Here is a 20310-nt window from a genome sequence, read left to right on the forward strand (position 1 = left end):
CACCCAGCTGCAGCTGAGGTTCCTGTCTGGTGTTGGTGCTTGGTCTGAAAACAGGATAACGTTTTCAGCTGGGAACAAGCCCAGTGCCTGAGTTCAGTGTCTCGCCCTAGGACTCCCCGACCAACAAACTGCTGTATGCCAAGGAGATCCCCGAGTACCGGAAGATAGTGCAGAGATACTACAAGCAAATCCACGACATGCCCCCTCTGAGTGAGCAGGAGATGAACGCCCACCTGGCCGAGGAGTCACGGGTAAGCGGGTGGAGAGGATGGGGTTGAGTCAGCAGCGTCCTGCTGGAGCCTGGCGACAGCAGGGGATGCACATAGGCTGCAATCAGCTACTGCTTAGATGCTGGAAGGAGCACACAAGAAAGTATATTTTGCCTGAAACTTCCACACACAAACTTCATCTGACCTAATTCCAAGCATCTTCAATTACTGCCAGAGCTGCAGTAAAGACCCATGAGTTTGCTTGAGCCTAACTAGCTCTGGCACCACTGGGAGTTGAGAGCAAAATTCAGTGCCAAAAAGCCAGGAAGTTTGGACGAGGATTTTTGCAGTCCCACAGCCACCCAGCCAGCTGGCTCCCAGGCACAACTGCCAGGGACAGCCCTGAGTCCCAGGCAGCCAGCCCTGGTACCAGCCTCAAGAGCTGGCAGACACATTCCAGATCAGAGTCCTGCCAGCGATGCACCACAGGTTCCTCAAAATCAAACCTTCTCGCCAGGGTGTTTTAGCTTTGGGCACCAAGTAGGATTTTTTTCTTGATATTCTGCAGCACAGCTGATGCACTGTCCCCTCTTGTGAAATGGCTTTGGGCACAGAGGGATATGCAGTGCTGCCCAGCGTGGGTATTTACAGCTGGCTTTGAAAAGACCAAGACCCATCCTGATGCAAGCAAATGCACCTTCCTTAAAAACCCAGCTGTACCAATAAAGTCAAGCACAACCTGCTTTCACCATAGTCAGTCCCAGCTGGCTGGGTTGGAACTCACATGCTCCATCCGGCTAACATTGTCCCTCTCTTTTCTGTCTTTATAAAGAAATACCGCAATGAGTTCAACACCAATGTCGCCATGGCTGAGATATACAAATACGCCAAGAGATACCGCTCTCAGGTGAGTGGGGCTTACAGCACAGGGCTCTGCTCTGCCTGGCAAGGGAGGAACCACCCTGCAGTAACCCCGCAGGCAGACACCTGCATCCAGTCCCACAGAGCAGGATTGTTGGGGTGTGCATAATTGCAGAATGTATGTAATACATGCATATGCAGATGCACCTACTCTCTGTGCCTTGGCTGGCAACTTCTTGAAAGAGAAGGCTGGCTATTCCCAGCTGAACTTAATGGCATTTGGCTGGGCTGAAGAAGGGCTGCCAGATGTATAGACCTTTTCAGGAGAGCAAAACATGCAGATAAGGTCACCCCCAAATTAACTTGTGCCTGCTGTCCCTGCCCCACTGAGGCAGTGGCCCTGGCTGGCTCCTGCCCCATGCAACCTGTGGGCTGGTGCTGTCCCTTCAGCTCTATTACAGCAGTGCATTTTTGTCATATATCACTTCACTCCTAGCCCTGACTAGGGACCCCAGGAGAACAGGGGTGCCAGGGGTGTGAGCACAGGGGCTGTGGGGCTGGGTGGGCTCTCGCCTTTGGAGCTCTGGCTGGAATTTGGGCTCCATATGTCTGGTGGGGTGAGCTGGGTGGGCACCCCACACTGCCTCAGCACCCTGCCTGCCTGTGTCCCCCACAGATCGTGGCCGCCCTGGACGCAAACCCCACGACAAAGCGCACCCAGCTCCAGCACAAATTTGAGCAAGTGATTGCTCTCATGGAGGACAACATCTATGAGTCCTGCAGTGAAGCCTAGGCTGGCTGCAGCCCTAGAAGTGACCTTTCTTGCAGCACAGTGCCGCAAGGGACCCTGCCTTCAGCCGCAGGCATACCTTGGTCATACTCAAACCAGCCTTGTGGAGGGGGTGGGCCTGGCCATGGCTATGAGTTTGCCTCACTTCACAAGAAGCCACAAGACACCTTTCCGAGCAGCTAAAACTCTTCTGGTCTGCACTGTGGCACCCATAATTTATTTGCTCTTGCCAGCCAGAAATGGAGTCATGACCCTTGTGGCAAGCTCAGTTCACCACTTTCCCCTTGGTTAGCACCCAAGCCGTCAGCACTCCGTGCATCCCTGTGCGTGGCTCCTCGGGACAGGGCTGCAGAGGCTGGAACAACAGACACAAAGCAGAAGGGTCACCTCAGGGAGTAATGGCCACAGACAGCAAAGACCATCATAGCCTGAGCTCCCACGCCATCCCTCCAACATCCTTGTTTTTCCAACATCAGGGACTTTTATCAGCTGTTCAGTATCTGCTGCATTCTGTGTATATTTGTGCCTTTTAATTTTTGTACTGTATGTGTAAACATAACCACTCCTCCATCTGAGACTTGGGCAGCACAGGGAACTCGAGGCTGAGACAAAGCAGTTGCTTCCCAAGCAGCTAAGGCAAGGCGAAAGCACTTTATCCCTAATGGAGGCAGCTGTTTGGGAGCTGCAGGGAGCCCAGCGTGTGCTAGCACGGGAAGGGCTGTTCCCCCGTGCCTGGGCTCTCGTGTGTGGCTGGAGCACAGAGGGGAGCTGAGCACTCCACCAGCCCAGCGGCCGCGGTGCCGCGTGGGGAAGGGCCTGCCCCTCGGCGCTCCCGCCACGCTGGCTCCACACGTGTCCGTGGCGCTGCTCGTGCCCGTGGGGCCTGCTGGCAGCCCTGACCGCGGCCGCAGGCCGGGCAAACAGCTGACAGCACTGCCTCTGCCTCTCCCTGTGAGCCACCAAACACCAGGCCAGGCCTGCAGAGGCATCTCCTGAGGCAGCTCATTCTGCTTGCTTTGGGCCCAGCCCTGTGGGGGTACCTGAGAGCAGCAAGGCAGCGGGCTTGGCCGCATGGCCAGCCTGTCTTCAGCCCTCCCAGCCACTGCCAGCCCAGCAGAGCATCTCCAGCACCCGGAGCTGCAAACTGAGGTAGAGAGCGTCCCAGCTAGGCTGGGGTCACTGAGAGGCTCCAGTGGCAGACAAATGGAGCTTGCCTGACACTAGACACCCCAGTGCCACCCTGCCAGCCCAGCTTGGTGGCCTGTTCTGCCTCCTGCAGCCTGGGGAGCTGTGGTTGCCCCAGTGTCACGCAGGCCCCCGTGGAGGCTGGACACAGCCACATGCTCAAACCAGCACTCCTGCACGGGCAAAGGCTCCTGCCCAAGGGCTGACCACCACAGCCACTGCTCCAGCTGCCAGGAAAGAAACACAGTCACTACCTCACTGCAGGAGTGTGTAAGGGAAGCCTCTGGTAGTCATGCAGCTGGCTAGGATGCTTCTGGCATTGGATGACTTCGTCCACCAAAACTCCTGGGTGATTCACTGCCATGGACAGGTGGTCTCCATTCCATCATTTCCAGTAATGCCACATTTGTCAGAAACCAGAACATCAGAGTTGTGTATGTGTACATAGATATCTATTTTAAAACAAACAGTAGACTTTATCCAGTATGTTAAAAGGTGGGGAGGGAGGGGAGGGAAAGGGGAAGAACAGAGTTTTTTTAAAAGAGAACTACAGAAAAAGTACTTACACTGTGGAGGTCTCAATGTCTTTGCTGAGGATGTGGCTTCAGAATAGAAACTCTAAGAATGTAGCTGGGCTACATTTTATTTTGAAAGTGATTTCACAAAAAATTCTTGATGTTTTTGTCTTTTAGAAACTGTGAATAGCTGCCAGAGATGTAGGCAGGCCCAGCACAAGAAAGGCCAGGGTGAGAAGGACCAAGGTAGCAGAGAATGTTGAGCTTGGCTGGAGGCAGGGAAAGGACCATGTTGTTTATTACAGGGAAAGGATACAGGTGAGCTAAGAGTAAGTAGAGTTTGCCTCCAGGTGTTGTGGCTGGGCCATATATTGGGGCTATTGTTTTATTATTTAATTCTTTTCCAAAGCCAAAAAAAAAAAAAAAAAAGGAAAAAAAAAGCAGAAAAAAAGAAAAAGTAGTTGCTACAACCATTTAAAGGAACAACTTTAGCAGAGGGTTTGTAGTGTTGCCTTGAACCTCCAAGCCCTTTGTAAGATGTTTTTAAACTTTGGCACGTGTTGTGGGTGTAGTGCCCTTACCTGCTGTGTAGTGGAAGTGGCAGACTCCTGGCAAAGCCTATCTTTGTAATAAAACAAGGTGCTGAACCTGTGGTGTGCATTTCCTGCAAGCACACGGGGAGGACACACGTGGATGACACCTGCACAGACAAGTTTTGCACATGCAAGACACACCATGTGTGGGGTCAGCAGTGCAGTGGGAACAGGTTTGTACCCTCACACACACCGCTCCCACAGCCAATGCCCCAGTTCCTTCCTGGACCAGGCACGGGAGGGGACTGCCAGCATGAGGACAACAGCGCCTGAACTGACCAGCGCTGGAGATCAGTAACCCACAGGAGCAGCTGCTGCCAGGCACCCTCTCCTCTGTCAGGTGCCTGCCTGCACCGGACTTGGGTCTGCAGCTGCAGCACCCCGACACCAGCTGTGGCCCAGGGCCCCTAATAACCACGGCATTGCTAAATCTTCCCCTGCACTAGTAAAAGCTGTGCTTTCCAGACACCAGAGGGATTTTCTTCTTCCACTAGGAAGTTGCTTCTTTGCAAAGCTAAATCCAGCCATTAAATTATTTGGCCTCTCTCAAAGCAGGAGAGCTTTGCATGTCACAGCTGGTGGCTGGTGAGAGGGAGGACACAGTCCCTGCCTGGCGCTGCTGGGGACACTGCCACACGTGAGTGGTGCTCTGTGAGGCCACCCCCATCTGAGAAGCCAGTGAACTCCGCTCACTTAGTGCTGCCACATTCCCCACCTTGTCCCTGGAGGGACACGAGTTCCAGTTCCATTAAAGATGGATCAGTACAGAAAGGCTGAAGTTTAAGGGAAGTTAGTTTGCTCAGCTCCTGCTTAAGCCCCAAAGCAAGGCCAGGAGCCTTGGAGGGCAATGGCAAGGCCAGTTGCAGATTAACGAAATCCTCTTTGGAAAGAGTTTTACTTCCACTTATTTTCTCCCACCCAGGAGGACTGTAACCCTTTACATGATCAGCATGACCTTCAGAAGGGCCCTGCTCTGGGCAGAGCAAGAGGAATTCAGGCAACTGAAGCTATTAAATGGAAGTGTGATACACTGATCCACGGGAGCTCACAAGAAAAGTTTGTAGGTGGGAACTGTGCCATAGACTGATAATAAGAGCATGAGCTGCACTGGAGGCTACAGTAACACCCCAAACTTGATTTTTGAGCCCCAAGGCACCTCTGTCTTCTCTTACTGTAGTTAAAGCACGGGCTGCTTCACCTCTGCTGGGAGACACTTGCCCATGGCATGGCACCCAGACCTGCTCCCTGGTGCTGCTGTAATCCCAGCTCAGCCAGGCATTAGCACAAGGGCAGCCAGGACAGCAGAGGGCTGGACACACACAGCCCATGGGCACCATGGCTCCACAACAGCACCGGCCAAGCTCGAGCTTCTCTGCTCCTGGGGATGTCACCATGCTGTGTCCCGTGGGTCTCGGGGTCCCTGCCCATCACCTGGCACACTGTCATCCTGCACACACACAGCCCCCAAGCCCAGCAGCCCCTTGGCACCACAGCTGGGGACACATGGGGACAGAGAGAGAAGTGAGGGCAGGGAGCAAGGCAGCTGCCTGCAGCATCAGCTCACCACCATGCCATGCAGGCTGAGGAGAGGGCTAAGGGATTTTGGCACTGAGATGGAAGTGCAGGGACAGGGACCCACAACAGTCATGCCGTTTCATGAGGCAAGTAAAGAAGCTTTATTAGGGTGAGGACAACACAGAGTTAAAACCTGTCCTAGGGACAGAGACCAGCACAGACCCCAAGGTCCTGGGGCCAGCGGAAGCAGGACCAAGCTCCCTATGGAGCCTTTCTGTCTGCTGCCACAGGGGCTGCCTTCTTCATCCTGGCCTTCCCCTGCCCATCTCCTGCAGTCACCCGGGGCTTCCTCGCCTTATCTTGACCTCCCTGTGTCTTGGGGGCGTCCTGCTGTGCCCTCTTGGGCACCTTCACCTTGCTCTTTCCCCGGGGGGCCTTCTGGGGCCCCTTCACCCCAGCACTTCCAGAGCTGTCGCTATCGCTCCCTCCCGTGTTCTCAGCAGCCCGAGCTGTGCTGGGTCCTGAGCGTCCTTTTCGGGGGGCCTGGCGGTGGCCAGCAGCTTTTGGGGGCCCTGAAGGCCCCGGGCCATGAGCCTGGGGCCGGTCAGCAGTTTGGGGATGCTTCACTCTATTGCTCCTGGGCTTCTCTGCTGCTCGTGGCTGGGCCTGGAGGGAAGAGAGGAGAGCCCCTCAGGGTGTTGCTGTGCCACGAGCCACCCAGCCCCGTGCTGGCCCCGACTCACCTTCACGGGCTTCGCCTTCGGCTGCTGCTTGCTGGCACCTGTGGAGGAAGGGCAGCGGTGAGGCCAGGCCAGGCCAGGCCGTGTCAGCTCGCTCACAGCACCCGCAGCCCTTTACCTCGCGGTCGTGCTCCTGCCACGGGGGCCTGGGGGTCCTTGGTGGTCCCTTTCTGTGCTGGCTTTGGGGCCTGTCCCCCGTCAGGATCTGCCTGGCCCAGCTCCTGCTTGTGCCCTGGTTTCTTGCGTGCTAACTGGAGGTGAGAGAGGGGTGTCAAAGGGCCGGCCAGCACCTCAGTCCCCAGCGCTGTGGCTGCAGCAGCCTTTGCTCACCTTGAAGGTGCCGGTGGCCCCCACAGCAGACGAGTTGTGGGGCCGCACCAGGTCCCCGCAGCTCAGCCCCTTGCTCAGCGCCTGCTTCAGCAGGTACTTGAGGCGGATGGGGTCCACAGTGGGGTACTTGTCCAGGATGAAACGCTTGATTGCAACAACAGAGGCACCCTTCCTCGCATCGTGGGCCCGCAGTGCCTCCTTGACCATCTGCAGGGTTGGAGGGTGGTGGGCCGGATAGCGTGGGACGATGCCAGCAGCTTTGGCCGCTGCAAGAGGGACCATTTGGGACTGAAGTCCAGTCTGAGACATTCACACCCCCAGCAGCCTCAAAGCCCCCAGACGCCAAGCAGCCACAGGCCTGCTCATCCCTGCAGCCCTCCCAGGGAGCAGAGACACCATAGCCCAGAGCATGAGCCAAGCTCCAGCTCTGAGGGACCCCACAGCACCTGCAGAAGACCCCCTTACCCAACTGAGGCTCCATGGCAGCACACAAACCCAGGCAGTCACAGACACCTCCACCCACAGCAGCACAAACTCTACTGCCATACCTAGCTCACCTCCATCCAATTTATCTGATGAGCAGCCTGGCTGCAGGTGCTGGTTGGCAGCTGCTAATTGCTGTGGTCGAAGCCCTGGTGGAAGCCAGGGTCTGGAAGTTGAAGGGTCTTTGCCAAAGCTTTGTGAGGGGCTGCAGGGAGAAGGGGCACATCTAAGCAGAGGGTTTAGAGAAGGATGAGAGATGGGGCTTTGCAGGTGAGTGCCCTGAACAGGCAGACAAAAGGTGTCTACCTGCTGCAGGTTGGGTGTTGGGGTGCTGGGATTGCAGCTTGCTGACAACACTTGCTGTGGGGTGCACAGGGAACCAGCCCAGAGCATGGGGCCCACACAGAACCATTGCCAGGGTGAAGGTGGGATGTGCTCTCTCCCTTGCCAAGTATGGCCTCACTAGGAAATGGGACTCTGAAAATGGTGAGGGGAGAAGATTTCACAAGTGAGAGGAGGAAAATGAAGAGCTGCTTGGTTAGGCAGCAGAGGCAGGAGGAGCAACTCTCACCCAGCATCCCCAGGTGTCACAAGCATGACAACAATTTGCCCCCACCCACTGAATCCCATGTTCAGGGGAGAGCACTCCAGCCCTGGACATGGCAGCCACGGCACTTCCATGACCCCTCCGTGCAGGCACCTGTGCTTGTGAGGAGAGCCTGGGTAAAACACCAATGGCTCTTTGGTGTAGAAACTGTCCCCACTGTTCCCCACCCAGTCCCCACTGCAAATGTCCCCGCGGCGGGGACTGCCCACTTCACACAGGACTCACAGGGATTTTGTGTGCATTGTCTGTTGGAAACATGAGAAAGTTGTAAAGTGGGATTAAATGGTGGCAGGACTGGCTCGTGGCCATCTCAGCAGACCACAGCAATGCGCCTGAAAAGCACTGCCCGTGGAGATCTTTGTCAAGGCCTGCACCCACCTCTTGAGCCCAGGGGCCAGATCCTGGCTGAGGTGCCAGCAAGAGCCAGGTCTGGAGCAGGGAGCTGGGAGATAGACCCAGTGCCTGGAGCCCCACGTGCCCTCCTCCTCCCCTGACCAGCACCAGCCTGTTTATTGCTTCATTTCCAGTCCATTTCTGAATTCCCCAGGAAGGGGACAGTGAGCTGCTGGGGGTGGCACCAGAAGGTTTGGGTGCAGTTCCTCATCCTGGATCCATCTATCACCTCTCTGGTAGCTCTGTGATGCCTCTGGCACCTGGCTGAACTGGCAGGAGGGTCCCAAACCCTTGCTTGGCCCCAGCAGCAGCAGCCAGGTGTCACAGTGTGGGGACAGCCTGGGGGCTTGGGGCCAGGCCTTGTGCCAGGGCTGGTCCTCCATGGGCGGGAGAGCCACAGTGCCAGGCATCACCACACTCCTGTGGAGCACAGCCTCACAGACAGCAAATAAACACTGAATCCTTCCTCCTCTTCCCTCCAAAACCACCTCCCAGATTCGAAGAGCATGAATCAGACATCAGCCTAAACACTGAATTATTCATAAAACTCTAATCTTTAGATTTCACTGAATATGCAGAAGTATCGATAAAAAAAATAATGAGAGAATTGTACTTGCAAATTGCTCTTTATTAAGGGTTTAACTCGCATGGGCTCTATACATTCCCTATTAGTCCTTGCAAAGCTGCATAGGATTAGAAATCAGAGAGGATAATAATGTACAAAAATAGTTTCAAATGTTGATAACACTGAACAGTGAGAAAAACATCTTATTTGTATAACTGAACTAAAAATAAAAATGAAGAACACCGCTACAATTGCAATGTGCCATCTTGTAGTGCTTCGAACATATGTCGGCATGGCTGAGCCATATGCTGCTGGGTCCTGCCTGCTGCGGCGTGGAGGGAGAGCAGCCCCGGCCCGGCAGGCCTCAGCAGCCCCAGAGCTGCCCAAAACCTCCTGTTGGGCCGGGGCCAAACTGACCACAGCCAAAACGGGGAGGGGCACGGGCAGGCTTGTGGGGGCTTGGCCCTAGGGGTCCAGAGATGCCTGAGGAAGAGAGGCAGGACTGCGGGGAAGGGCTGCTGGGGGACACGGGGCAGAGCTGCTGCTGCTGCTGCTGCTGAGGGTGCAAACACCATCCGTGTGCTGCGGCAGCCGTGCTGGAGGACTGAGCACGGAGCTGTCCCGGAGAGCTGTGGCTGCACGCGGCTGCGCTGCGCTGGCAGGGCCTGCCGTGCCACCCGCCTGCCAGGCGGCACCCGGGCACCGCTGTCTGTCCCATCCCCCTGGAGGAATCACAGCCTCTCCCAGGACTTCTGGCAGATGGGACGGGGCCAGAGCTGGGAGCATCTGGCAGAGCCGGGGCACTTGGCAGCACCAGACGTGCTCTGGGCAGACAGGGTGTGATGGGGCTGAGCAACCGGCAGCACTGGCCAGCATCCATCTCTGACCAAAGGGCCAGAAAACGGCCCCAGCTCTGGCCCTGGCAGCAGCAGATGCAGAACGTGCCCTGGCTGGGGTGTTAGGGTGGGTTGAGGGAGGCAAGGACAGCTCTGCCATGGCCCAGGCACGAGCTCTCCGACCCAGCCTGCACTCAGAGAAGGGGCATGAGGTCTCAGCAAGTCAACAGAAATGCACGGATTTACGCCAGAGGAGCTAAGCCTTTGCATTTTAATTACAAAACGTGTGTACACATTTTCAGCCTTGTTCCCAGGGTTCCTAGAGGCAGGAGCGAGGAGCCTGCCCCACAGGGCCTTGGCCACGGTGAAGCAGGGGCAGGTGGTGGCAGTGGTGGGGTTAAGTTTGTGCTGCCAGGGTGCACCCCAGGGACTGGCTGCTCCCATGGGGCCTATGCAGGAGAGACCTGGCTGGTGGAGACGGAGGAGGTCTCTGTCTTGCCAGCAGATGTGTCCTCGTCACCCAGTGGGTTCTTGCCACAGCAGAGGGTTGTGATCATGCAGTTACGGAACTGGGAGAGAGGGAAGCCCAGGGTGAGCCAGCTGGACACCATCAGCTCTAGCTGCAGACTGTCTTTAAGCCCAGCAGTACTGTGGTGCAGGAAGAACTATGCCTATATGGAGTCTCCTGTCCCACTGTCTGCTGCCCACCCCATCTACTGCCAGCCCTGCCTGCTCCCGTCATGGCTCCTCCATCAACCCAGCACCTGCATTATTTCAGGTGGAATGGCCTTGCATTTGTGAGATTTATGCGACACCAAGGATGAGCTGCACAGTCGGTTTCCCATGTGCCAGGACTAGACTGCCTGGAAACAATCCCTGCTCCAGACCACTGGCACCTTGAGATGTTGTAACTGTCTGCCAGCTGTTATAAAGAGAAACACAAAAGAGGGGTTTCCTGGCACCCTGCCGGTTACCTGTTTGTTCATTACGATGTAGATCACAGGGTTGTAGATGGCTGAGCTCTTGGCAAAGAATGCCGGGATGGTCATGAAGATGGGCCCAAAGTCTGATCCCTGGTTGGTGAAGATGTAGAACGCGACGCTGGCATAGGGGACCCAGCAGATCAGGAAGGAGATGACCATGATGATGACCATGCGAGTCACTTCTTTCTCTGCCTTCTGGGTGGTGGCAGACTCCTGCTGCTGGGCGGCAGCCTGCGGGCAGAAGGGAGCGGGAACGCGATGGAGCCGTGGGTGCTGCACCCGTAGGGACACAGGCTCAGGGCTCACGGCAGCCAAGCTGCACATCTGGAGTTTGCTATTTCCCTCTTCGTGGATGGCCAGGCTGGCCCCTGGAGGACTGTCCCTGGCACCATTCTTGAACCTGGTGTGGGTCCCTTCCTAGCACTGGGGACAGGGGTAGTAGCCCTACTGGCCGCTGCATCTGGCAGGTACTCACCTCCTTGACAGTGCAAACCAGGTTCCCATAGCAGAAGAAAATTATTGACAGTGGGATCATAAAGTGAACCACAAACATGTAGATGACAAAAGATTCATTGTTGACCTCTGGCTTCAGAGTGTAATAGTCGATCCCACAGGAGCACTGCATGCCCTCAGGGATGTACCTGCAAGGTGAGCCCAGCAGGTCAGCACCCAGCAGAGGAGACTGGCTGGAAGCCACAGCTGAGCCACCAGCCAGGCTCCCACACCCCTGGCACTGGGCCCATGCCCTCCCTACCTGGACCAGCCGAAAAGCGGGGGAGCTGCACACGCCAAGGCCATGATCCAGGAGAAGGCAACACCCATGATGGCATGGTTCTCCCCGAAGCGGAAGTTGCTCATGGGCTTGCAGACCACTACGTATCTTTCGATAGCCAGGACCACCAGTGACCAGAGAGCAATTTCACCTGCGCCAGGGAGAGGGACAGAAAGGGACACAGGCACTTTGAGCAGGGAAAGAAACCACCCTGATGGCAGCATGAGGCCTCCTCAGACTGATGTTCCTGAGGACAACCCCTGGCAGAAGCTTAATCTCTGACAAGGGTTCAGAAAGATAAATGAAGAATGCTCAAGGGCAGATGTGGTAGGACAGTGTGAGAAGACCCCTTCTCACTGTACTGCTGACCCACAGGAACCACTTTGCTGCAGTGTTTTGAGATTCAAGGCTGATCCCACCGTTCATCCCAGACAGCATCTGCACCTGCAAGCCTGTGGTCACACTGATATGCAGCAAGTGCCCACCATCCCAGGACTTCCCCTCACTACCCACAGCTTCCCAGGCAACTTGTGCCACAAGGACCAAATCACTAAAACAGTAGAAGTGGCTGAAGGCTGAGACAAATGGAGGAGGACATTTTTAGACACACAATTTCTGTTTCACGTCTGTTTGGTTCCATACCAGGCTGGCATGGGGAGGAGAGCCAGCTCTGCTTGCCTGTACCACCATGCACCACACCAGAGCCAATGGCAGATTCAGCCCTGCAAAATAGGAGGAACAAAATTGTCATCTCTTGAGTCAGAAAGTGAGCCAAGGAGATGCACAAATCCAACAACTGCAAGATCTGGTATTGGCTGGTTTTCATTGCTGCACTGTGGTTCTCAGGATACTGAGCAGGTGGCTCCCAAAAGAAAGGTTTTTTTAAAAGTGTCACTTGTCACTTTCTTCAGCTCCTACCCAGAAACAGGGCAAATGCCCTCAGTCCACGTCAGCAGCAGGTCAAGCACATTACAGGTACCACGTTTTTCCAAGATCATCTGTGTTTTCCCTCCCACTACTAAAATCCGGGGAAATTTCTGGCAGAAGATATTTGAATATTTGGAAAACTTACCGCCCAGTGTGGCAAAGAAGCCTTCGATGTAGCACCCTGTTACTCCAAAGACAAAGTACCCGTTCATGGAGGTGTACATCGTGGTTGTGAAGCCCCCGAACACCATGAAGAGGTCGGCCACGGCCAGGTTCAGGAGGATGTAGTTTAGAGGTGTGCGGAGCTTCTTGTGCTGGATGGTGACGTACAGCGTGAGGAAGTTGATGGGGAAGCCGAGCAGAATCAACATGAACATGTAGGCAGCCAGCGCCGAGAACTTCCAAGGCTCAGCCAGGTAATACTGGGGGTACTCGAAGGGGCTCCGCACCACCCCGGTCTTGTTGGACATGGGCACGTAGAAGTCTTGGCCTTCTGTCCCGTTCATGGCTGCAGTTTGTGAGGCGCTTTTTGCTCTTACTCTGGGAGTTCTTTTGTGCAAGGGGAAAACTGCCTCTGGAATGGAACTCCTGCCACGTCTCAGCCCTCACTGTCGCCCCAAGGAGAATCAGTTACACTCTCCTCCACAGGGCACCTCTTATAAAGTGCCCCTGGGGTAAGCTCCAGGCTCTGGTGTCAGCACAATTAGGGTTTAGAGAATTATTAATCATAATCATCCCAGGGTAATTGGCTTTCCTGGGAAGGTGTTAAGGTGACACCAGTTTCTGCCCAGCACTGTCATTGCTGGAGACCACGGCTCATGGTCACATATATAAAGAGGTAGCTCTGCACACCATTCATTTGGAAGGGCTCAAACCAGGCAGCAGCTCCCTTGCACAGGAGCTCTTCCTTTCCCTTCCCCACTAACAGGAGGGACATGTGTGGTTCACACCCCAGGACTGTGGGTTTGGGGGCTGCAAATGGTGGCCTGGCTGAGCAGGCGTGGTGTGGTCCCTCAGTGGCAGAGGTGTCCCAGCCCCATTCTCACAAGGGGAACTGGATCTGTGAGACCAGCCAGTCCCCACTGGAGAACCATCCCCACACACTGCCAGTCCCTGTGGCAGGCTGCAGAAGGCAGCATGACCAAACCTTCCTCCACAGGCTCCAGCCACCTCTCTACTCAGGATCTGGCTGTGGAGGTTTGACCACCACCATGAAACACTTGGCCCACTTGCAGGTTACCAGTTGTGCCATCCCCTCTGTGCCTTGGTATCTGACTTGGGTCGTGCCACCTCCATTGGTAACAGCTAATAAATTACCTAGTCCATGTGTCCTGGACTGGAATCATTCTGCAATGGTGCTGAGAAAGCTGCTGGACCAGGGCACTGATGGGATGTTCAGAACTGAAGCCAGCACTCAGCTTCATATACTGGTTGACAGACAACCTCACTCTTCTCAAACCTCACATAATTATCAAACTCCACAGGGAAGGCTGTTGTTGGAGCCTTCTGTGCCCTCTATGTCTCTCTGTCTCACCACTCTGTGCACTCAGTTGTGCTTGAAACATTCCTTGTGCCAACCAGAAGCTGAGTTACACAGCTGAGTTATCTTAATTTTTCAGAGGCAGTGGGACAGAACGTACAGGAGGTGAGCACAAAGAGAGACTTTGATCTGCCCCTTTGTAGGTGACAGAGGCTGGAAGGGAGCTGGGCACCCACCTCCCCTTGCTGTTTTGTCTGCACTGAGGGCTGAGCTGAGCATTCCTCACAGCCAGGAGCAGGTGAACACGGGGGCCTCGTCCAGTACAGGAGGATGTACCAGAGCTGCTGGAGCTCATGGGTGTAAAGTGGGCAGAAGTTCCTGTCCTCTTGGCCCTCATAAACTTCCTCCAGTCCTGGCCTAGTTTTCACCAATGTTCCTTGTAAGCTAGTTCAGAAATAAGTTTAATGGAAAAAAGCACAAAGCACTGTACTCTCCTTAGAGCAGAGACCAAGCTGGGAAACCTGCCCTCTAAGTGGGGAAGGTGGAAGGAGCTGAAGTGCTGGCACCATGGACTAGGGCAGACCTTGCTGGCAGCCAATGCAGGCCCAGCCTCTGGTCAGTCCCAAAGGTCTTCCTTCACCTTAACACGAAAACACCAGGTCCTCACACACACTCTGTTCACCCTAAGCCCCTCTCACTTAATTTCTCACACTTGTTTCCAAGGCCAGAGCAGTGCCACTTTCTAACTGCAAATGCAGCTCTTTACACTTGTACCTGGGCACACAGGGATTAAAGGTTTATTTCCTAAAACACTTTAAGCTGATGCAATAAGCCACTGCTGAGGTAGCAGCTGCTCTGCAGAGCTTAGGGCTGGCGTGCGTCACCACTGGATGCAGCAGTGGCACAGGCAGGCAGCTGAGAGATGGAGGAACGGAAATCGCCCACAATTTCCAACCAAAGTGCCGTGCTGGGACCTCTTGTACCTCCAGGGACTCCTCAGCGTGAAGCCAGCTGGTGGGCTCCATGGCACAGGGCAGCCTGGACTAGAACCCTTCATCATGTACGTATGAAACATGCAGAGTGCTTCTGCCCAGAAAAACCCAAAACACTTTTCAAAGCTAGACTATATTCACAGAGCTGTTTAAAAAAAACATTGGTCCATTTTGTCTTGGTCCATTTTGTCTTTGTGTCACAGCAAACCCTTTCTCTTCAGTTTTATAATTTTTCACTCCCACTGGCTCTGCACAGCCAGCTCAGTTCCAGAAGGAACTAAATTCTACCCTGGCTCCCATCTCAAACAGCATTGTTTATCCATGTCAATAGCAGAGTCTTCACTGCAAACAGTGACAGCTGAGTCAGAAAGCAGACGAGCTGTAATTAGAACAGAATGTTTTTAAAGTGGTAAATCAAGCAAACTTGGTCAGGAACCACTGAGGGACTCGGAAGCTCGGCAGTGATTGCAGGGTCTCCTTTTCCAGAGGAACTCGAGCAGACAGACATCCCGTATCACGTGCAAAGTGCTGCTCCCGAGGGAGCTGCCCTGCCAGCACCGACCACCTCAGCCAGCTGCTCAGGTCCTTTCCCACTCAGGGTAAAGCAGGCTGGAACGGACAGGCTGCCATCACAACTCAACTCATGGCACCACGGGCACAGCTTACACTGGATTAAAGTCAAGAGAGGCACCACTTCCCAGCTCCAGCCAAGCTGGTTACCTGTGTGATCTTGCTGCTGCTGGGAATGACCCTGTGCCCATCCTGGTGAGGCTCCTGCCCGGGGTGCGCCGGTGCCGCTGGCACGGAGATCACCTCCCTGCCAGCAGCGCGGGGTGCCGTGCGCTGCTGCTGGAGCTGGGAACACACCGGGGCAGAGCCCTGCGGGATCCATCCTGCCCGCCCTGTCCCCCTCGGCCACAGCACGGCAGGGCTGGGAACACAGGGACGGGCCGGGACAGCTGGCCAAAGGCGTGATGTTGTGCTCCAAAATAAAAGCTCGGGGAAAGGGGGAGGAAGGAGGATGTTGTGTTTGTGGTGTTTGCCTTCCCAAGTGACAGTTACTCATGCTGAGCCCTGCTCTCCAGGAAGCAGGGAATAAATTCCTTCGTGCTTTGCTTTGCTTGCACGCAGAGCTGTGCTGCAGCTATTAAACTGTCTTTATCCCAACACAGGAGTTTCTTGGCCTCTGCTCTCCTGTTTCCTGCCCAGTCCTGCAGGCAGAGCGAGCCATTGTAGGGGCTCAGGTGCTGCCTGGGACTGATGCCCCCCGTGTCTCAGGCCTCCACAAGAGGCTGCAGCAGAGAGCAGCAGCTCTGCCTCCTGCCACATGCTCTGTGAGCTCGTGCTGGGCTCAGGACCGACACGGTGCTGGGGACACCCTGCTCAGCAGCACCCCTTGGCACAGCCCTCCGTGGCAGCAGCACGGAGCTCAGGTGTGCACAGCCTCACGTGCTGCACTTCAGCCAGGTGAGCTCCACACAGAGCCAGCCACCACCTGCCCCAGGGTGGCTCTGAGATGCCCCCAGTGCCAAGAGTACTGGAGCTCTTCAGATTATATTTAAAGGGCTCTAAATGCTGTTCTTATCTAAATGGAATAGAAAGGGGAAAAAATTTCCGATCAGAAGCATGAGTATTACAGCAAATTCTGAGACAATAAATAGCGAAAAATAGTCCCATTTATTTGAAGATCTGTCAATAACTGGTGTGTGTTAAGGAGCACAATCTGGAGTAAAACCAATTACTTGAAGGCTGAACTTGATTCTAGAAATGTTCCTGTAAAATTCTGTGGCACTTCAGCTGCTTGCCTGGAAAATGCAGAGCAGAGTCACAAAAAACAGACGTTTTAATTTAAAAAAATAGTTACAATTTTTCAACTTGGTTGCACTCTTACATACAAAATGAAACAAGATGATGTAACTAAGTTATTAGGAAAGCTCTACAGATCTAAGAAGGGTTCTGCCAAGCCAACAGGGGAGTCTGTTGTTGAGGTAAAAGAGTGGTTTTCTTCATTGGTTTGACTCATCTATTCTCCGCCGACAGAACGGACAACAATTATTCTGGAGTATGAGGAGCTCATAGTCTTCTGTGTGAAACATCTGTTAATTAGGAACAGATTTAAAACAAGTTAGCCTGTACCCTGCTCAAAGAAAATACAAACTGAGTTCAACGGCTGCTCAATAGCACAGATACTCTGGAACTACCAGCACAGGGAGTTGGGCCTCTTGGTTTCAATCACCTGGGATGCTACAGCCTGGAACACAGCAACAAGCACTTCCCAGACCTCTGCCAGAGCGGCTGAGAGGGCACAAACCTGCTAACTACTTTTGCAAAAGGATGGACAATTAGGCAGCCAGTAAGCAAACATGACTGAATTCCAGCATTTCAAAAAGTCATTTCTGAGCAAGGCAGGAGCAGGACTGAACCCAAGGCAACAGTCACTGACTGGCTTTCCTTGCTAGGCCAGGCTGCAAGTCAGAGAGACAGAGCAAAAGGAAATAAATACAAATCAGCTTCTGTTGGTCAGCCAAGGCTGGCTCAAGAGGTTCTGACTTGCTGTCAAATTCAGCTACGGCCAAGTCTTCCAGGACAGCTGTTCCCCTGTCCACCACCCAGCTCGGAGCTGGGGTTTCACTGCCCTGCCGCCACCTCATTCGGGAATTTGCTGAGCACATTTCAGAGCACGAGGCTTCAATGGTTAGCCCTGTTTCACCCGCCAGGCCCCGGGCAGGCCCCGCACGCGGCAGTACCTGGAAGCAGGACGGGCACACGGTGATGGAGGCGTCGGGCAGCAGCGAGCGGTAGTACTGCCAGCGCAGCGGCCGCGGCCAGCGCTTGATCAGCACGTCCCTGCGGCTCATGGCGCGCAGCGCGGCGCGGCTCAGCACCAGCGGCACGAACGCCGAGCCCCCCTGCTGCACAGAGCAACGCTGCGTCAGCGCCGCGACCCCCGCTTCTGCTTCAACAAGCTACCAAAATTCAGCAGGAGAAGCTAAGGCGGACCCGGCCCAAGCCCCGTCCCCCCGAACTCCCCGTCGGTTTTATCAAAACCTCCCGCAGAGCAGCACCCAGCCACACGCGCTCCCAGCGAGCCTCCCTTGTCCCCAGCACAGCCCCTTCCAAAGAACTGCCACGCTCACGGTCCCTGAAAGCCTGCAGAAAGGCCTGCTCTGCAGCGGGGCTGCTGCTGCACCAGCCACGGTGAGCAAACAAAATTCCAGGAGTGCTTGCTTTGAAATCACTCTTGTTTTGTGAGGTTTGTGTTTGTTTGTTTGAGGGGGGTTTGTGTGGCTTTTGCTGGTTTGTTTGTTTGTTTGTTTTGAGGGGTTTTGTTTGTATTCTTAAGGGAGGAGTTAACTGGTTAGTCCATTTCCCTCTCAAGTGCCATCCCCCTCCCAGTTCCCTGCTCTGCAGCTCTCTTTGTACCACGTACACACCAGAAGAGTGACTTTGTAAAGTAAAATTTTCTATTAAAATAAAATGTCTATTTTAAAAAATTCTATTTAAAAAAATTCTATTAAAAATGTTGTACTGGTAGACACAGGTACAGTTCTTACCTCAAAGCTCAGTTTTGCTGTAAAGGGATCATCATCCTCAATAATATCTGTACTGTCATCAAGCTTCAAACTCTGAACATCTGGATGCATGTCTTAAGGAAGGACAAGAATTCCTGTAAAACTGGCTCTGCTTACCATAGCCAGCACTGACAGAATCAGACAGAGCACCCCAGCAGGACCCTTGCTGCTTCAGAGTATCTCAAACCGTGGCAATCCCCAGACCATTACCAAAAGTACCAAGAAGGCCTTGCTGGGGTTTCCAGTGACTGGGGAAGTTTATCACTGCAGCTGCTGTAGAACAGCCAGAACAGACTGACCACAGCCAGGCATGACATCAGCTCTTACCCTTCCACAGATGACAGAGCAAAGGAAGCAATCTACTGAAGTTACATTTTTGGGCAGCTTTAGTCAGAGTTTGTGTGTTCTTGTGCATTACTCTACATCTCATATTCTATAACCCTGACAGCAACTGGGAGCTCTGGATGCCAAAGCATTCCAAACCAGATCTCAGCAGGAACAGTAGTGAAGTGCTACTTCCCTTGGCTAGGAGAAGGCAGCCTCTAAAAGAAGCTGTTATTGGAAGCAACACACTCCAGATTCCCTTCATCCTTGTCAGAAAACAGTCCACACAGAATAGGTAAAGCACGGCATTCCACTGTTAAAAACAAACATTGCCAAGATTATAAATAAACTATCCTGATGGAAAAGCGTCTTGACAATATTAGGTTCAGTTGAACCATATTTTTGTTGTTATACTAACACAACAAAGAAACAAGATGGAATTGTACTTACATCAGTCATATGACAGAAAGGTTTAAACGTAAGGGGAAAAAATAAACTCTGAATTGTTTAATTTTCCCTAAGAAAAGGAAACCAATTCTAATCAAAAGGATACGGTCAGTCATCATCTCTTGCCATTTATTCTCTCTTTTACTCACTCTTGGAGCTTCAAGATCAATGAGAGCTACAGCTTCTTCATCCGTGATGCCATCTTCCAAATAGAACTCAACCAGATGCAGCACCTCTAAAAGGTGGGAAAGGCAGGAGGTGTTTGACCTGCAGGAACTCAGGAAATGCCTCATAGCAGATCCTGTGCTCCTTCATGTCAGTAGTGCTCTGCCCACCTTCTCTCATGAAACAAGCCAAATAAAATAAAATTGCAGCAAAGCAAACCTCCCAAACTTCTGAAAGGGTTGTGTTCACCTTCAGAGAGCACTAGATGCATCTCGGTGTCTGGCAGTGCAAGGATGCTGCGCTGCTGCTCTGCAGCGAGAGCCACCAACCCCCACTTAGTCAAGTGTAACAACAGTAAAGGAACGTTTGTCTGGCCAAACAGCACTGCAGGAAGAAGGGATCAGGCACCGACCGATTTATCTAACATTTATCTACTTGCAAAGCCCACGCACCGTAGGAGGAGGCCGAGAAGACGAAAGGCTGCCTGCAGTTAATGCAGACGTTCCCCAGGTTATTCAGCAAGGGGTTGTTGGTGGAGCACCTGTAACACAGGGGCACGAGCTCCTGCAAAGACAGATTGAGAGCGTGGTAACCACAGAGCAGCACATGCTCAGCTCCTTGTTTCCAATTAACTACGGGCCCCTTCGGCTGGCAACACCGGCACAGCACCAGCGCCAGTCTGGAGAAGCTCTGCTGTGAAATCAGACCCTTCAACATCTGAAAAGGCTTTCCCTTTTTAACAAACAGCAAGTTTTCCCATTGAAAATAGCTGTCTTCACCACTTTAACAATTAGATTTTCACCTGGCTTTTGCAGTAACAGAAGCACGATTCTGTATCAAATACACAGGGATAAAAGAAGTTGAAGAGAAGTTTACTGAAGCAAAGTTTTTTTCTCTAAGATTTGGTCAAATTTAGGTTCTCCAATTAATTAATCTCTTTTCAAGAGCAGAGTTATTTTAGGCAGTTCTTAAAGGGTGTGTTTCTATTATTTCAGGAGGCCAGGTGTATGTTCACTGGTACAAAGC

At 53.5% G+C, this 20310-nt stretch overlaps 4 protein-coding genes across 8 annotated transcripts in view; 1 reads left to right on the plus strand and 3 right to left on the minus strand.

Annotated features, from left to right (window-relative positions):
• Positions 1-4207, plus strand: part of PLXND1 (plexin D1) — a 68798-nt gene extending 64591 nt beyond the window's left edge. For all 3 annotated transcript variants that reach the window (XM_041459827.1, XM_041459845.1, XM_041459836.1), the window contains 3 exons: positions 111-251; positions 1042-1116; positions 1747-4207. In XM_041459827.1, the coding sequence (XP_041315761.1) occupies positions 111-251; positions 1042-1116; positions 1747-1863 (333 nt within the window). In that variant the 3' untranslated portion in view covers positions 1864-4207. The remainder of the gene's footprint in view (positions 1-110; positions 252-1041; positions 1117-1746) is intronic.
• Positions 4208-4347: 140 nt separating this feature from the next.
• Positions 4348-9025, minus strand: LOC121349440 (histone H1.8). Its single transcript, XM_041459857.1, has 4 exons — positions 6739-9025; positions 6527-6659; positions 6412-6449; positions 4348-6334 (listed from the first exon to the last, which is right to left on the minus strand). Exons 1-4 carry the CDS (start codon positions 7045-7047, stop codon positions 5930-5932), a joined length of 885 nt encoding a protein of 294 aa, XP_041315791.1. The 5' UTR covers positions 7048-9025; the 3' UTR covers positions 4348-5929.
• An 843-nt stretch (positions 9026-9868) lies between these two features.
• Positions 9869-12909, minus strand: RHO (rhodopsin). The gene is made up of 5 exons (XM_041461800.1): positions 12450-12909; positions 11360-11528; positions 11081-11246; positions 10597-10836; positions 9869-10191 (listed from the first exon to the last, which is right to left on the minus strand). Exons 1-5 carry the CDS (start codon positions 12808-12810, stop codon positions 10072-10074), a joined length of 1056 nt encoding a protein of 351 aa, XP_041317734.1. The 5' UTR covers positions 12811-12909; the 3' UTR covers positions 9869-10071.
• A 3692-nt stretch (positions 12910-16601) lies between these two features.
• The window catches only part of IFT122 (intraflagellar transport 122), a 30220-nt gene continuing 26511 nt past the window's right edge, over positions 16602-20310 (minus strand). Inside the window, exons 25-29 of one of the 3 annotated variants that reach the window (XM_041463279.1) lie at positions 19737-19848; positions 19226-19354; positions 18331-18410; positions 17524-17685; positions 16602-16872 (exon numbers count right to left, since the gene is read on the minus strand). In XM_041463279.1, coding sequence (XP_041319213.1) covers positions 16783-16872; positions 17524-17685; positions 18331-18410; positions 19226-19354; positions 19737-19848 — 573 coding nt within the window. In that variant the 3' untranslated portion in view covers positions 16602-16782. Of the gene's footprint in view, positions 16873-17523; positions 17689-18330; positions 18411-19225; positions 19355-19736; positions 19849-20310 lie in introns of all 3 variants that reach the window. The other 2 variants (XM_041463273.1, XM_041463288.1) reach the window with 2 other exon arrangements.

This window comes from Pyrgilauda ruficollis, unplaced genomic scaffold (genome assembly GCF_017590135.1).
Source record: "Pyrgilauda ruficollis isolate IOZ18807 unplaced genomic scaffold, ASM1759013v1 scaffold10, whole genome shotgun sequence".
Classification (NCBI taxonomy): Eukaryota; Metazoa; Chordata; class Aves; order Passeriformes; family Passeridae; genus Pyrgilauda; species Pyrgilauda ruficollis.

What these genes read in the sequence shown, in the direction of transcription:
- LOC121349440 (XM_041459857.1), bottom strand. Translation starts at nt 7,047, where the DNA reads ATGTCTCAGACTGGACTTCAGTCCCAAATGGTCCCTCTTGCAGCGGCC. An exon ending in GGCAGGAGCACGACCGCGAG is followed by an intron (nt 6,450 to 6,526) that starts GTAAAGGGCTGC and finishes CTTCCTCCACAG; the next exon opens with GTGCCAGCAAGCAGCAGCCG. An exon ending in CGAAGGCGAAGCCCGTGAAG is followed by an intron (nt 6,335 to 6,411) that starts GTGAGTCGGGGC and finishes TCTTCCCTCCAG; the next exon opens with GCCCAGCCACGAGCAGCAGA.
- RHO (XM_041461800.1), bottom strand. Translation starts at nt 12,810, where the DNA reads ATGAACGGGACAGAAGGCCAAGACTTCTACGTGCCCATGTCCAACAAG. An exon ending in CTTCTTTGCCACACTGGGCG is followed by an intron (nt 11,529 to 12,449) that starts GTAAGTTTTCCA and finishes TCCCTGGCGCAG; the next exon opens with GTGAAATTGCTCTCTGGTCA. An exon ending in CCGCTTTTCGGCTGGTCCAG is followed by an intron (nt 11,247 to 11,359) that starts GTAGGGAGGGCA and finishes CTCACCTTGCAG; the next exon opens with GTACATCCCTGAGGGCATGC.